At 40.8% G+C, this 17,629-nt stretch overlaps 1 protein-coding gene across 1 annotated transcript in view; it reads right to left on the reverse strand.

Moving 5' to 3' along the window:
• Positions 1–3,461: 3,461 nt before the first annotated feature.
• Positions 3,462–17,629, reverse strand: part of LOC145802163 (protein ACCELERATED CELL DEATH 6-like) — a 29,821-nt gene continuing 15,653 nt past the window's right edge. The window contains exon 5 of the mRNA XM_082894830.1: positions 3,462–4,187. Coding sequence (XP_082750956.1) covers positions 3,861–4,187 — 327 coding nt within the window. The 3' untranslated portion in view covers positions 3,462–3,860. The remainder of the gene's footprint in view (positions 4,188–17,629) is intronic.

Below are 17,629 nucleotides of genomic sequence, written 5' to 3' on the forward strand. Positions count from 1 at the left end.
TATTATTCTCTTGGAGGACTTCTCAATGAAAAAGGCAATGCAACAAAAGGTCTTGTCATTTTTTTTTTTTTGGTAAAATTTTGTGCCGTAACACTGGACAAGATTGGGGAAGGAAGAGTTAGACAAGCATCTTGGACATGTTTCTTAGTGAAGCTCTCCTCTTCACTTCCAGCCATTGCTTCCTTGCATTTGGCAATGTAAAGCATATTTGACAGCGTATCTGACAGCCTAGACATGTACATGTTGCTGGGAATAAACCTCATCCAAGCAATGGAAGCAATAAATAAAATAGAATGATCATAGAAAAACAACACAATAATTTTCGTGCTTCGGCAACATATCTACGACCACGGGTGAGTGAGAAGCAATTCACTAACAACATAAAAATTACAATGGTGATAAATACACTGGTCATCGCCGTCATTATCATTATGGACATATGGAATTTTTTCCCCTACAATTTCACATAACCCAGTCATCTAAAACATTCTTTTAACATAAATTAGAGTCTCGTTGTCTTGCAGAACTTGGTGATTTTTTTTTTTTTAATTTTTCATTTGTAGATCACTGTAAGATATTTTTAATAGGATGTAATATTAAGATAATTATTTTTTATACCAAATTTATTTATTAGGGAGACTTATTTATAAGTCTTTTTTCAGACACTTATGCTAGGTTAAGTCCTGTGTAATTTCTTATAGAGTTTCAAGTCCTATTTAGATAGGAATGTATTCCACAAGATCCTACATAAACGTAACGTGACGTGACACTTACATAAACGTAACGTAACGTGACACCTACATAAACGTAACATAACGTGTTACGTTACGTTTCGCACACTTAATGAGTTTTTATTTTTTCAAATTGAATGTGAAAATGTTGCTGGTTTATGTTGGTGTCACGTTACATTTCATATAAATATGATCTATAGTAACATTCAATTTCCTATATAGGAAATTGAATGTTGCCATAGATCATAGGTGTCACGTTACGTTTATGTAGGTGCCATGTTACGTTACGTTTATGTAGAAATGATCTATGGCAACATTCAATTTCCTATTCCTATATACGTAACGTATATAGGAAGTTGAATGTTGTCATAGATCATAGGCATCACGTTACGTTTATGTAAGTGTCATGTTACGTACAGGTGTCACGTTACGTTCATGTAGGTGTTATGTTACGTTACGTTTATATAGATATGATCTATGGTAACATTCAATTTCCTATATATGGTTTTACTATTATTTATGATATTAACAACTAATAATGAGGATATATGTATCAACAAACTTCTCGTAAGACTTATGAGAACATAAGTTTTTTAATAGGACCATATGTAGCATAAGTCCCCTAATAGGACTTATAAATAATTTTTCCTATTTATTATTCCACATATTATAAAAATTTGCTTATTACAACATTACTCTACTTCAAATGCAACACGAGGGGAGTATTGCAAATTATCTTATAGGAAATGGATGAAAGTGATGGTCACTAAAGTTGACAGAGGCTAATTTGCCTTTTATTTTGTAGGACAATCTACACTGTATTTAAAAAGATTAAATTCTGTTGTGTACAAAATAACAACAAGAATAAAAGAAATAGAGAAAAGGAGAGAATTTGTTTGATTACAAAAATCAAACTTGAAATAATAAATAAATAAATAAAACCACAGATTTTATTTTGTTACAAAAACAAAAATAAAATCTGATTAAATAAACATAATAAAAACAGAATAAAATTAAACAACTTACTTGGTTAATTTATTTGAATAACTTTTCTGATCAAGTCCAGTGTTTAACACTGTGTCTTTAAGACAGATTCGTCCTCTCCACGGTACTTTCAGAATTTGGACGTCTATCTCCCAGGATGAAATGATTTTACCACAAACAATAGCAGCACTACAAATTGTTTGCCTTACGAACACACTAAGTGTTTACACTCTTTCTTTCGGAAATAAAATGCAGCAAGATGAAGAATATAATTTGCAGAAGATGGAGTACGAAAATTGGAATTAAATCCAAATGGGAGGCTAGTCTATTTATAGATGTAAAGGTGGCTTTTGGTTTTGAATTGAACAGGTATGAAACCTGTTAGATACAAATTTAAACATATTTGAATCTGTTTATTCAAACAGATAGAAACGGGAAGGGCTCTGTTTGGATGAACAATAAATCCAAAACAGTTTAATTCTGTTTGAAAACGGGAAGGGTTCTGTTTGGATGAGCAATAAATCCAAAACAGTTTAATTCTATTTGAAAACGGGAAGGGCCCTGTTTGGATGAACAATAAATCCAAACCAGTTTAATTTGAATTCTAGATTTTATTTTAATAAAAAATAAAATTAAATTCAAATGTTTTTGGCCCAAAAAGATTAGAAGCCCAACCCAACCACGCGCCCAAGCCCAAGCTGCCTGACCGGATGGGCGGCGTGCGTGTGGTGATTTTTGGGTCCAATGGGTCTAGCCCATTTTGCCCATAACCTCTCCCTCTAAAACACTTGGGTACCCCTTGGGGCACACCCCAAGTATCTCACCCTAAGCCTTATAAACCCTTTCAAAACTTCCCACCAAATCAATGTGGGACAAGCCAATTTACCACCTTAAGTAATTTCCACCAAAACTCCATTTCCATGGAGCACACTTTGGCTTCAATTTCCCATTCACTCGGTAATGGTTTCAAGAAATATACCACGTGAATCACAACGCGGCATAGAACGCGTTACCACTTTGACCTTAGTAAATCGACAGTCGGGGTCCACCTAAAAAATAGACCGAACTTAGAAATTTTTTTGATTTTATCCAGAATTTTATAACCATTTCCAACATATTTTAAACTACAAGGAGATTGTATTTCATATAAACATATGGTTGTATAAAATAAAGAAAATGCAATCCCACAACAACACTAAGGGTTGGTTTGAGATGTTCTAAAAAAGTGTACTTTTTGACTTATTAACTTATATGGGTTGGGTATGGGTTGGGTTTGATGTGATGTGTTAGAGCATCTCCAATGGTAGTAGGCATTTTACCTATCTAAATATTACTATAAAGTATACCTTTTATTTTGCTTGTCAATTTTTTCATGTTTCTACTCCAACCATGCTCTTTATTTTAGCTATTCATCAAAATATTATTAACTTCATAGAATGCCACGTCAGCAACAAAGATTGAGGGAAATAATCTCAATGATTAAATACATTTTGCCTAGTCTTGAAGGCTAGCTACATGTAGCTAGTGAATTTGAGATGAGCCAAAATGCCTAATCATATGCCTAGTGCATTGGAGTTAAAAAAAGTGAGTCATATTAGGCATTTTGACTAACAAACATCATATGCCTAGTGGGTTGGAGATGCTCTTAGAGAGGTGATGTGATTTAAATAAGATGATGTGACTTAAATAGAATAGTGACTTTTTGACTTTTTATATTATTTAGGTTATGTCAAACTTGGCCTAAACATCAAAAGATACATTTTCTTTCGTCTTATTGGCCTAAACACTAAGAAAAAGAACAAAATATAGTGAAAAAGTAAAAATTAAAATCTGCCCAGTCGTCTTGATTTGCAAAGCAACTTTATTCTCTTCTGAGTTCACATACTTAAGTATCTTGGAACATAATCCTTATTTCTTCCGAAATAATGGCAGAATCTGGATCTGTGATATACTCGTAATCATGAAGCTTAAAGACTTCGGGAATGAAAATGAAAAAGGAGAAGGAGCCAACAATACAAACAGTAGTTGCAATGCCTAAAGAATGTGATAACATGGTGAAAGTGCCTATAATGAACGCCACCACCATCGCTCCCATTGCAACTAAAATAAGCCAGAATGCTATCAAATGGCGGCGCTCCTGCTTTTTCACTTCATTGTAAAAAGAGGCAGATGCATATAGAAACCCAGCAAAATTGAGCAGATCATAGCTATAGTGTTGGTAATGACAAATACTTGGAAAGTTGCTGTCCTTAGTAGAACTGGCATACCTTGTTCTGGACCTTGGTTGCCATCATATCCACCCGGCATAGTGAAACCTGCCACAAAAGTGACTGTTGCTATGAGCGTTGCCACTATCAAATGTGTTTGAACCCTTCTATTTTCTCTGCGTGTTTTCTTCAATTTTGGAATGAAGTCTCGATCCATCCTGACTATATTTCTTCCACTAATCCGCCTTAACGCGTAAAAAGAATCCTGCTTTTTTATTAATTAATTGATCAGTTTGACGCGCAATAAGAATATTGCTTTTTTATTAATTAATTGATCATTTATGAAGAGGAGTCAAGTATCTAAAATATTATTTGTTCAAACAAAAAAAAAATATTTAAAATAATATTGTGATAAATCTCAATGTTTACTGACCCACCACTAAAAACTTCATTTGCTTAATTATTTAAATATATATAATAATTATTTAAAAAAAAAAAAAAAACTAAGGCCTGATCTCATGCAGAAAGTCTACAACTTAAGTTTTAAGAGGGAGCCGCGTGGCAACATTTGAAGTGGGAGGCAGGCACAAGATGGACCAAGTGACTCACCTAATGTAAAAAAGTGATGAATTTTTTATTGGCTAAGTTCCTTCAATTAAATTTTTCTGTTATTATATAAGAGAAATTTCTCTGCAAAAAGTGAAATTTCTCAATGAAGAATCAAAATTTCATTGTGTCAAAATTTCTCTGTAAAAATATTGAGAGACTTTAACTACTATAAAATATTGTATATCATTCAGCTTATAGAATTTAATATCAAAGACCTTTAACTAAAAATCATTTTTTAAAATTCATGTGTCTAAAATACGATTAATTATATCAGTTATAATTTTTTTTTGGGGAATGAAACTTTCAAAATTTAAAGTTGATTAAACCTTACATCCAGTAAACTAAAAAAGGGGGAAAAAAATAGTCACAAGAAAAATTAAATAAATTAATATTTTTATGAATTAAAAAGGATTTTGTCGATAAGTTGGATTATTCAATTTCAAATAGCCATTTTGCATCTAAAAATACAAGAAGGGTGATGTTTAATTAATATTTTGCTATAGTTTGTTCATTTTTTATTTGATGTTTGAACTTGGATTATTTTGGTTTTTCTTATTATAAACTTTATTATATATTTAAGTAAATTTTGATAGTTATATATCTAAGTAAAGTTTTGATAAGCACTGTCAAATGAAAAAATACATAATCTTTTAGTCACATTTTTGTTTCTTAATGTATGAAAGGTTCCATATTAAAATTTCACTTTAAGTTTCGAAAATGTCAAAGTGGGCCCGAATCTTATAAATATTAGGGTTCGAGAATTCTGTTGTGAGGGATCCGCAACAGTAACTGTTGCGAGTCAAAACGACATTGTTTTGACGTCCTAAATGCATGTTCAAAAAAAGCTAAAGTCCTTTGCAATATTAAAATTTTTATAATTAAATGAAAAGTAATTAGATTTGAGTATCATAGCATAATTTCCTCACTTGACAAAAATACTTGGAAGATATGGTGAAGGTGCTAAATGCTAATGTTACGATATTATCTATAAATTCAACCAAATAAGGGTACGGCGTAGTTGAGAGAAAGAAAATTATATACTTAGATTCATTTTTTATATTTAATAATGTATAAAAAAGATGATTAATGATTAAAGAAAACATAAGAGAGAGAGAGAGAGAGAGAGAGAGAGAGAGAGAGAGCTAGCTGTTTTAAATATTGTAATATACTACCGCATCATTTATTTTGAAAAGTGAATCTAATTTTTCAGTTCAAGTACCACTATTCTTGAAAGAACAAGGAAAGTAAACTAAATATTATGAGTCAATTAATTTCAAGCAAATGAATTTTTATTATACTACACAATCTATTATTTAAAAAAGAAAACTTGTTTAAACTTTTTTTTAGTACTTGAACCTCTTGATACTATTGATCCCATCATCACTACACCTATATGTGTAGCTGGTTTTTCGCGCTCCTCAGAAGAGTTTAGCCTCATTGGTTACGATAGCCCTACAGTTCAAACTCTCGTGGTTCTGAATCTGGTTTCATAAGTGCAATGTGAAACAAAAAAACGAATGAGAGTCCAAATCTTGCAAATCTTAGAAAATCTATTAATCATCAGAGATGCCAAAAATGGACTGCATTGTTAGATTTCAGAGTCGCTACCAAAATATTTTTGGAAAATTTAGAAAACTTGTGGCTCGTGCCAAAGGCCACTTGTCCGTCTTAACCAAAGTGTCTCGGCTAGGGAACTTAGGTATAAGAGAGGAAGGTCATGAATTGAGCACCCCACTCACCTGATCAAAGATTGACCTCTACTAATCATGATGTGGATTTTATCAACATTATATGCTCTTGTTCTGATTTATTATGCTAACTTATTATGTGAGGTACACAAGTATAGACTATTTTGTTTGTTTTGGAAATGACTTGATTTTATGTGATTTTTGAAAGAGTTTTGAGTGCACACAACTCGAAAGGAAAGTAATAAGCTCGTACATACATTTGATCAAGATCATCCCTAATGCAAATAAAATAACCTTCATCCATAGGCATTCAGGCAGGTCATTTCGAGTAAGCACGTAGCCTCATGGTAGTATGCTTGACAGGTAACACAAACACACATGCAATATGCTCAAGCAAAAATGCTCAAGCAAAAATGCTCACCTAATACTCAACCGAGACAAGCCACAAAAAAGAAAATAATTAGAAAAATGGATGCTCCTAATATGCAAAGTGACTAATGCAACACATACGAAAATACAACTACTAAGTTCGGCTATTTAACATGTCATATGGATCAACTCAAAGCATGAGGTAATGCACATATTCAAATAAGTAGGAAATGACAATGATATTCAAGAATGATGAATTGAACTTATGCATGCAAAAATGGATACATAGCATGACAATGATATAAAATGAAAACATGATACTACATACAACCACGGTAAGCAAGTAAATAAAAAGGAGAAAGAAACGGGGGTTGGAAGACATACAAATATTACAAGTTTGCCCTCGCATAAGAGGGTCCGAATGAATGTCCTAACTAATTAATTATTACAGCATTGTAGGGGCCGAATAATGGGAGACGTAAAGAGGCCGAATAATTGGACCTGGAGAGTCGAAATATGTACATTGCATTCGGCCCCGTCTTACACATTTAAATCCTACCCTATTTGGCCAAATAGCTGGTTGAGTAAGGAGCCAAGTGGAAAGCGGTTTGCAACAAAAGGAGCCGAGTAAATAGTTATACGGCGAATTGAAAGTGGGCTCAGCCCCGAGGCCCAAGAAAGAAAAAATATAAATAGAAGAATATCAGCCAGAAAGAGGTATGCGAGAATTAGTATGCTTAACTTAAAATACAAGTAATGAAGAGAGTAGGTACTGACTTGTCCGTCGGAGTGCTAATTCCGGCACCCCCGACCGGAGTGTTCATTCTTTTTCAGGTTACCAGCTAAGGATCTCCAGTGCCCCATTGGATCGAAAGAGTATTTCCAAAACCACTTCTCCACAATTGGCGTCGTCTGTGGGAATACTCAAGCACATCCATGGCGGGTGCGACGGAAGATCTTCTAGTAGTCGTTGGTGACCCTACGCCACAAGACGAAACCACTCCAAGCAACATGCTTGGGCCAGAGAATATTACCGCAAGAAGGTTCCTGAACTTCGATTCACCCTCGACATCCGCTCATGAGACAATGCATGCGATTATGGAGCAAGCAAAGAAAAACGAACAAAGGTTGGAAAACATGATGGCTGAGAACGAGAGCCTTCGACAGGATTTGGCTTTGGAAGTGGCAAAGTCAAAACAAGTTACACGCCCAGATCCGGGATGACCGCTGAGAGCGGATGGTCGAAGACCTCGAGCTCAAAGACAAGTCAGAGTTAGTGACAGCAACTCTGATCCATTATCCCCAGAGCCCAAAAAGAAGGGTCGACTCGAAACTACCAGTTCCTCTGAAGAGAGTCCACGTATAAGGCATAAGTGAAGAAGAAACAGTTCAAACGAAGAAAACCAGCACGATCCCTTTGTACGACGGATTGCAAGGGCAGTGCTACCCAAAAAGTTCAAGGCACCGTCATTCATCTTGTACAACGGTAAGTCAGATCCCATCGATCACATCCGCTATTACAGGCAAGCCATGACGCTCCATGCAGACGACGAGGCCCTCATGTGTCGAATATTTCTGAGCAGTTTTCGGACCACTAGCTGTCATGTGGTATTATAAACTGGAGCCGGCTTCGATCAAGAGCTTCCACCAACTCCAAAAATCCTTCAGGGCAAGGTTCATCACCAACAAGGTCCAATCAAAGCAAGCCGACTCTCTCTGGGCAATGCAGATCCAGTCGGGAGAAACCTTACGAGCGTATTCAGCGCGTTATTGGGAATGCTTTAATCTTGTCAATGATGCTTGTAACGACTCCATGGCCATTACTGCCTTTAAAATGGGTTTGCATCCTGATAGTGCTCTCCTCAGTTCCTTGACTAGAAAACCCCCCAAAACAGTCTGGTCATTGATGAAGAAAGTTGAGGAATACTGCAAAGTGGAAGACGACGCCTTGCGGGTTAAAGCCGGAAACATGGCCAACAAGACGGCCCCTTCTGAAATTGCTCAGCCGTTAAATTCTGTACCACCTCAGAGCCCTGAACCACGACATCGGGCTAAATGAGACAAGAGATGGGATTCTCACCGATCAAGCGGCCAATGCTCCCACCGAGCAAATGAACAACTGTAAGTTGATAGCAAGCGCACAAGGCGCACAGACAAGAAATATACTAAATTGTCAGTGCCGATAAGCGCGGTTATGTCCAAAGTCCAACACCTTCCGTTCTTCAAATGGCCGTCCAAAATGGTGGGACCTCCCGACACGAGAAGACGGGATAGGCGGTGCGAATATCACAAGGATCACGACCATGAAACTGAGAGTTGTTATGCATTAAAGGACCACCTTGAGGAATTAGTACAAGATGGTTGGCTACAACAGTACGTCCAAAAAAGAAAACTCAACCAAAACAATAGCCTTACGACAGGATTCACCTTCACTTGGCATGGTCCACATGATATACAGCCTGCCAATGTCATCCGCGGTGTATACGATTCAGTCGAATCTCGACCCTCAAAATCAACTCACTCTGGCTAAACGGCCCCATGAAGCTGCGAGCATTGCTTTCGATGATTCAGATTTGGCCGGAGTGACACTTCTCCATATTGATCCCTTAGTAATCGAGTTGCGTGTAAACCGATTCACCCTTGAGCTTGTACTCATTGATCCGGGGAGCATATCGAAAGTTATGTATTACAAGACATTCACCAAACTCGGCTTCTCCGAATCAGACCTTTCTCCAGCTCCTTATCCATTATTCGGCTTCAACGCCAATCCAGAATACCCGTTGGAGAAAATCACACTACCCGTTCGAGCGGGCTCCCAAACAGTGGATGTGAAATTCATGGTCGTCAAGCTGCCATCGCCGTATAATCTCATCATGGGGCGAACTTGGTTGCATACTATGCAGGCCGTGCCAAGCACCTATCATCAGTTTCTATGCTTCCCACAGAACGCGGCATTGAGCAAATCTGTGGCTCCCAGAAATCGGCACAAGCATGTTATCTCCTTGCTGGAAAGACGCCAAAAGAGTTGCAAGTGAATTCTATTGAGGTACCGGATCGAGAGAGCCTCAACAATTTTGGGCGGCTCCCAAGTGAAAAGGCCACGAAAATCCTAAATCGAGTTGAAATTGACGGAAACCCAGATAGGTTGTTCATGGTCGGCGCCTCCCTGAATCAAGCCGACAGGCAGCAGTTCATGCTCGGCAACCTTGATGTATTTGCGTAGACTCCATATGAGATGCCAGGTGTAGATTCGTCTGTTTCGCTGCACCGTTTAAATGTTGACCCTAAATGTAAGCCGATTATTCAAAAAAGCTGGCGGTTAGCCGCAAAGCACATTGCCGCTTGACACCAGGGCAATCAGGGAAGTGACCTACCCTACATGGCTCTCTAATACTGTGGTTGTGAAGAAGAAAAATGGGACTTGGCGAGTGTGCATTGATTTCACGGACCTAAACAAAGCCTACCCCAAGGATTGTTTTCCCCTCCCCAGAATAGACCAACTTGCAGATGCGACGGCACGCCATGAGCGTATGAGCTTCCTCGATGCTTACAGAGGCTACCATCAAATTGCCATGCATTCGGAGGACCAAGACAAAACTGCATTCCTCACCCCAAGAGGAACCTGTTGCTATAAGGTTTTGCCTTTTGGGCTAAAGAATACAGGGGCAACTTACCAAAGACTAGTCACTGCCATATTCAAGGAGTAGCTCAGCCACACGATGAAAATGTACATTGACGATATGGTGGTCAAGTTCAAAGAAGAGAAAACTCATCTAGCCGATCTGGAAGAGACATTCGGCATTTCACGCAAGTACAAAATGAAGTTGAACGCTTCCAAATGTGCGTTTGGGATCGGCTCTGGCAAATTCTTGGGTTATATTGTCAACCACCGAGGATTCGAAGCCAACACGAGGCAAATTGCAGCAATCTTCGAGCTCGGCCCCCCTCGTTTAGTGAAAGAGGTTCAAAAGTTGATGGGGATGGCCGCCGCACTCAACAGGTTCATCAGTCGGTCCACAGATTGCTGCTGACAATTCTTTCATGCTCTACGGTAGGGCAAGGCTTTTGAATGGACCTCCGAGTGCGAAACCGCTTTCAACAACCTCAAGACCTACCTTCGATCAGTTCCACTCTTGACAACACCTTCGGCAGGTGACCCGCTTATTTTGTATCTGGCGGTTTCCGACCGGGCCGTCAGTGCTGTACTAATAAAGGAAGAGCTGGGGGAGCAGCGGCCAGTGCATTATGTGAGCAAGGCAATGGTTGATGCTGAAACACGCTACCTTCCGTTGAAAAAACTCATTCTGGCCCTCGTCATGGTAGCAAGAAAGCTGATGCATTACTTTTAGGGGCATACCATCGGGGTACTAACGGACCACCCCCTCCGGTCGGTACTCTGTAGTGCATAAGCATCAGGGCGCGTTTCAAAGTGGGCTCTTGAACTCGGCCAGTACGATATTCAGTTTTTGCCTAGAACCTCAATCAAAGGACAGGTGCTTGCCGACTTTGTGGCCAAATTCACTAGGGGTCTTGCCGACTTCAAGTCTGATGAAATTCAACCTAAGCTAAACTGGAAAATTTATGTTATGGACATTTGGAAGTTGTACTCTGATGGATCATCCAATCAACGAGGCAGCGGGGCCGGAGTAGTGATAATGGCTCCCGACGGGGCAATAATTGAGCAGGCTGTCAAACTCGGCTTTGAAGCATCAAATAACGAGGCCGAATATGAGGCCTTGCTAACTGACTTATGGAATGCATATCTCCTAGGTGCTCGGCGTCTGCTTATATTTTTCGTTTCAAAATTGGTGATCAATCAGCTAAAGGGGGAGTACGCAACCAAAAATGATCATATGGCTGCTTACATGAAAACGCAAAATTCCTTGCTGGCAAAATTTGACCATCATGAATTGAACCAAATAACCCGTGACCAGAACACACATGCAGATGCCCTTGCTTGCCTGGCCTCCGCCATTAACTCAGAGATTAAACGGACCATTGAATTTGGTTTCATCCTAGAACCGAGCATTGGTCCTTCTGAGGAAGTCTAGGTCAATGCCATAGAGTTAGGACCGAGTTGGATGGACTCCATTGCTACATTCCTGTCTTCTGAACAGCTCCCAGCGGACAAGAAAGAAGCGCACAAGCTGCGAAACAAAGCCCTGCGATACTACTCAGATCCGCAAGGAAAGCTTTATAAAAAATCCCTTTCTGGTCCATACCTAGAATGCGTTCATCCGGACAATGTGGAATCACTTTTGACCGAAATACATGAAGGCAGTTATGGCACCCATTCTGGCAGGCGCTCTTTGGCTCATCGAGCTGTGACACAGGGGTATTACTAGCCGACAATGAGAGTCAATGCCGAATGTTACGTGAAAACGTGTGAACAGTGCCAGAAGTTCTCTCATTTGACCCACATGCCTGCTGAAGAGTTAAGCTCTATAACCAGTCCTTGGCTGTTCACCCAATGGGGACTTGACATCGTCGGACTACTGTCTCGTGCCTCGGGTAACAAGCAATTTTTGATTGTCGCGACAGATTATTTCACAAAATGTGTAGAAGCAGAAGCACTAACACACATCCGAGATACCGACGTGAAGCGTTTTGTATGGAGAAATTTCATAACACGATTCGGCATTCCAAGAGCACTTATTTCAGACAACGGCAACCAGTTTAATTGCAGTGTCTATAGGGAACTGTGCAGCAAGTATGGTATTCGGCCCTACTATTCCTCCCCGGCTTATCCACAGAGTAACGGCCAAGCTGAAACCTCTAACAAATCTATTTTAGACGGCATCAAGAAGAGGCTGGAGAAAGCCAAAGGAAGATAGGTTGAAGAGTTGCCAAGTGTATTATGGGCTCATCGCACTACTCCGAGGCAGTCCACTGGGGAGACGCCATTCGTTTTGTGCTTTGGAACGCAGGCAATCATCCCCTTGGAGATCAGCCTCCCAACTTTGATATCAACAGTTTTTGATTTGGGCCGAAACGACATGATGTTGGCATTGGATTTGATTCTGATTGAAGAGCGGAGAGACTGTGCCCTTGCATCTATGGCACGATACCAGCAGCAGCTTGCTAAGTCATATAATCAGCGTGTTCAACTGCTCCGCTACACACCAGGAGAGTTGGTCCTGAAGAAAGTGCTTCCAACTACCAAGAATTCGGCTGACGGAAAATTGGGTCCTAACTGGGACGGCCCTTATCCGATTGACTCAGTCGCGGGAGTAGGGGCGTATCGGCTCAAAGACATGTCTAGGAGAAGTCTGCCACAGCCTTGGAATTCCACACATTTACGTAAAGTCTATCATTGACCCGACTTGTAGGGCTTGATACTTGTACATATTTCACTTTTGCAATGCAAAGTTTCTTGTTTCCTCATCGCGCAATTCATTTCAAAAGCCTCTGGATTCGGAACGCCCTTCATGGATATCACGATTGGCCAAGTCAAGTCTCCGGATTTGAAGCCCTGGATTCGGAGCGCCCTTCGTGGATATCACGATTGGCCAAGTCAAGTCTCCGGATTCGGAGCCCCATCGGTGCATGACACCTTTGGGCCGATTAAGCCTCTGGATTCAGAGCGCCCTTTGTGGATATCACGATTGGCCAAGTCAAGTCTCCGGATTCGGAGCCCATCGGTGCATGACACCTTTGGGCCGATTAACCCTCCGGATTCGGAGCGCCCTTCGTGGATATCATGATTGGCCAAGCCATGTCTTCGGATTCAGAGCCCCATTGATGCATGACACCTTTGGGCCGATTAAGCCTCCAGATTCGGAGCGCCCTTTGTGGATATCATGATTGGCCATGCCAAACCTCCGGATTCGGAGCCCCATTGGTGCATAACACCTTTGGGCCGATTAAGCCTTCGGATTCGGAACGCCCTTCGTGGATATCACGATTGGCCAAGCCAAGTCTCCGGATTCAGAGCTCCATTGGTGCATGACACATTTGGGCCGATTAAGCCTCCGGATTTGGAGCACCCTTCGTGGATATCACGATTGGCCAAGCCAAGCCTCTGGATTCGGAGCCCCATTGGTGCATGACACCTTTGGGCCGATTAAGCCTCCGAATTCGGAGCGCCCTTCGTGGATATCACGATTGGCCAAGCCAAGTCTCCGGATTTGGAGCCCCATTCGTGCATGACAATTATGGGCCAAATAAGACTCCGGATTCGGAGTGCCCTTCGTAGATATCACGATTGGCCAAGACAAAAAGCCTCTGAATTCGGAGCCCCAGCCGTGCATAACATGTTTGGACCGAATAAGACTCCGGATTCAGAATGCCCTACACGATGAAAGTTAAAGCATACAAATATTCAAAGTGAAATGCTTAATTAAGTTGAGCCAGCGCAAACCGCATAAACAAATTAAAACATGCAAACATTCAAAATGAGATGCTTAATTAAGCATGCAAACATTCAAAATGAAACGCAAACATTTAAAACAAAGCATTTTATTGAGTTGACCAATAGATACATAGCTGACGCCCAATTTGTGTTGGAGTGTTCACAATATATTCAATTCTATTCAGCATCACCCTCGTCATTGCTCTTCTTAATTTCGAAAGTGCCAAAAGGAAAGTGATGACGTTGATATAATGGCGATGCCGATTTAACTCCTGCTCCTTAGAGTGCCTCTACGGCTTGGAGAGCCTTAATCCACCTGTGTCTAAAGCCCCGATTCTCGCATCAGCATACCTCCTCTGCGAGTTTCTCCTTGGTCTTCTCTATCCCAACTTTTCGGCCTTCGTGAAGCCTCGTTCATAGGCCGCGGCCTTCGCATTCTCTATTGCGAACATACTTGCCGTATCTCGATCGGCAATCGCATGGCTTAATAGCTGTTGGGTCACTCTTTCATCCACAACCGGGTTGGATTGTCCGGCCGTATGTGTAGACACCCCATTTTTGACCGTCCTCAAGACTTGGACGTCACCATTGGAACACTTGGTGATTACCCTTGTTTGTGTTCATTTGAAGTTCCCGGAGGTCTCGGCTACGCGCCTTGCCTCAGGATCTCTGAAATCGATTGTTTAGTGTCTGGCTTTGCACCAAATACTTGTGTTTTGCCTTGGAGGGGCAAGGAATGCCTTGTGAGGCACCCACACACATCACCGGCCATGGCCAGAGGCCACCGGCTGGTGTTTTGTTGCCATCGGCAATCTATATTGCCGGTCGGCACTCAATTTTGTCAAAATGGCATTTTTGAGCAGCCGACTACTGTTCATCTACTTTATGTAGATATTTTGTGCCAACTGTGATAGTTGGCACCAACTCTGTTCCCCTCCATACACGTGTATGGAGGGATTTCCCTCTAAGCAAGCTTGTTGTGTAAGTTTTGCAAGAGGGACTTCTATAAGAGGAGAGCTCTTGTCCTTGTTCTTGGTTAGCAAGTTTGAAGAGAAAACCAGAGCTTATACATATACATACACTCTCTCTCTATATTTCCCCCTCTCTCCTCCTTTGTGTGTGTTTGGTGGCCCTAAAGTGTATTTCTACCTTAGTTTTGCACTAACACACACACTAACACACCTTGCTTCGAATTTGAGGCACTTTGAGGGTTGTTTGTTGAGGTTTTGGGCTGGTTTTGGTCAATAGAAGGTGGCTGGATCATCTGTTCTTCAAAGGTTCTTCAAGGGTAATCACTTTGCTTTAGATTCCCCAAACTTGAACTAGTTTTTTACCTATCTTGCTTGCTGATTTAGGCTTTGTGCATAACATAAAAAAGGCTTATATTTCCATGCTTAAGAACTTTCATTAAGGTTGTTTTATGGTTTGAGTTCAAACTCACCCTCTTAGGCCTTATTTGGCCCTTTTGGTGCTTCCTTTGTGAGGCCTTGTTTGCTTGAGTGTTTTAGTCTTCTCACCACTGAAAACCAGTGGATTTTCAGTGGTGAGGAAGGTGGTTTGAAGTCCTATATAGGGGAGGGACACCCCCCTCCCTTCATTGCCTCATTTCCTTGCTTTTTGGCTTAAAGGGTAACATGCATGCTTGATTGATTTTGGTCCTTTTTCAGAGGTTTTTGGGTGTTTTTAGGTCACATGTAACCTCTGTTTTTGGTCAGATTTGTGCCCTTTTGCATGGTTAACATACTTGCTTTACATTCTTCTATTTGGCCTAGAAATGCACCTTGTGTTTAGGCCATGATTCTTGCATGTGTTAGCCTAATTTCATGGAGGTATTGGCATTACTTTATCATGTTTAAGGCCTGTTGGCCATCTGTTTCAGTCATGTTTTCCATGTTTGGTGTCATCTCTTCGTGTTTTGGCTTGTAAGCTTTGAGTATATTGGCCTCTAGCATGCATAGCTTAGACTTTTCTCATGATTTGGCATCATTTAGGATCATGTTTCAGTCCATAAATCATGTTTGTATGTTTGCATATGTGACCTCTTTCGTGTTTTGAAGGTGTGCCCTTTTATGCCTAGAAATGAGCTTTGGTGCATACATCTCATTGGAGCCTTTTAAGATACCATATCAGTGGGTTTGGAGTCCATTTTGCATGCTAAGTTTCTGTTTTTGCTTGTCTAATTCATGCCATGAATGGTCATGTTAGTGGAAGTAAAGTGTTCCCTTTTTCTGCTTTAGCCTTAGGACCCTTGGCTTGCATGTTGGCATGAGTGTTTGTCCACCATTTTGGGCACTTTTGGCCACTGTTTTGGGGTGGATTAAGGTCTGCCCCTTTGTGGTTTAAGGCCACCCTTGCATGCTTGTCTCATGTTTGTTGCATAATTGCTTCATAGGGTGTTGTAACATGATGATCCTATTGCTTAAACCATCCATGTTTGCATTGCATTTGCATCTTGCATGCCCAGCATTGCATACTTGCCATGGTAGTTGCATAGCATTTGGCATGCCTTGCATCTTAAATCTCATGTTGCATTTTTGAGTCATGTTTGCATAACATGCATTGCATTACTTGGTTTGGGGTGTCAAACCAAGTGTGAGAGTTAAGGAGCATTCATACTATAAGTGATATAATGCACCTTAACTCTCGGTCACTGAGGCCCTTGACTTAGACGTGATAGGGTCTTGGTCCTCATTTGTGTGTTGCATGCATTTTTACATCAAATGGCAAGCTTGATCACTTAGGCTATCATACACAATTGATGGCTCGAGGATCGAGGGCCATGCTTCCCTGAGTTCAAAGCATGATGGGAAACATGAACATGCTCACATGTGCCTGAAATCCCATGCCATATACTGTTTGTCCTCTGTTGCTGTCAAAACTGTCTTCTGCAGGAAGTTTCTGCCGACCGGCAGCATCCAATGCTGACCGGCCATTTGTGAATGGCCGTTAACTCTACCAGCAGCCGGTGGAAATTAAATTTGGCCGGTGGGCATTTCCTCCAGCCGGTGGTGTTCTGCAGCATGCAAGGAACCTGTCCCGGGACTTTGGCAATTTTCAGAAAGACAGGGCAGTGTAAACAGAGGCGACAGTGGTATGGTACGGACTTTCCGGGCGAGCCGGGTTCGAGCATGCATCATTCGCGCATCCCAAGGCGGGGGCTGTGGCCACCTTTCTTTTTGTATTCATTCTGTTAATTAATTAGAAATTCTGTAATAATTTATGCGTTTGTTATTCGGACTGTAATATTTATTTGGACCCTCCGAGTGAGGGCAATTATGTTATAAGTGTGGGTGCGTGTGTGCATGTCTTCCAACCCCACGTCTTTCTTCCCTTTTATTTACCCGCTTATGATGGTAGACTAGGGCATATTTAAATTAGCATACCTTATGCTATGCATGCGTGCATTCATACATTTGTCTTGCATGCACCAGGCTCGGTACATCATGCTAACTGCACTCGTATTTCAATTCTAAGTTGAGTATTTATTAGTTGCAGCATTTCACATGTCATTGTAGATTAGCCGAGCCTATCTTAGTTGCACTTTGCATGTGTTGCATTAGCCATCTTAACATGAACTAGGATCATGCATATGATTACTAAATAGTTTTTGTTTTGGCTCGGAGTACTCGGTAAGCATTTATGCTTTAGCATACCGCATGTGTGTGAGTGTTGCCATAACAGCATGATTAC

Source organism: Camellia sinensis, chromosome 11 (assembly GCF_055761805.1).
Source record: "Camellia sinensis isolate YWXY chromosome 11, ASM5576180v1, whole genome shotgun sequence".
Classification (NCBI taxonomy): Eukaryota; Viridiplantae; Streptophyta; class Magnoliopsida; order Ericales; family Theaceae; genus Camellia; species Camellia sinensis.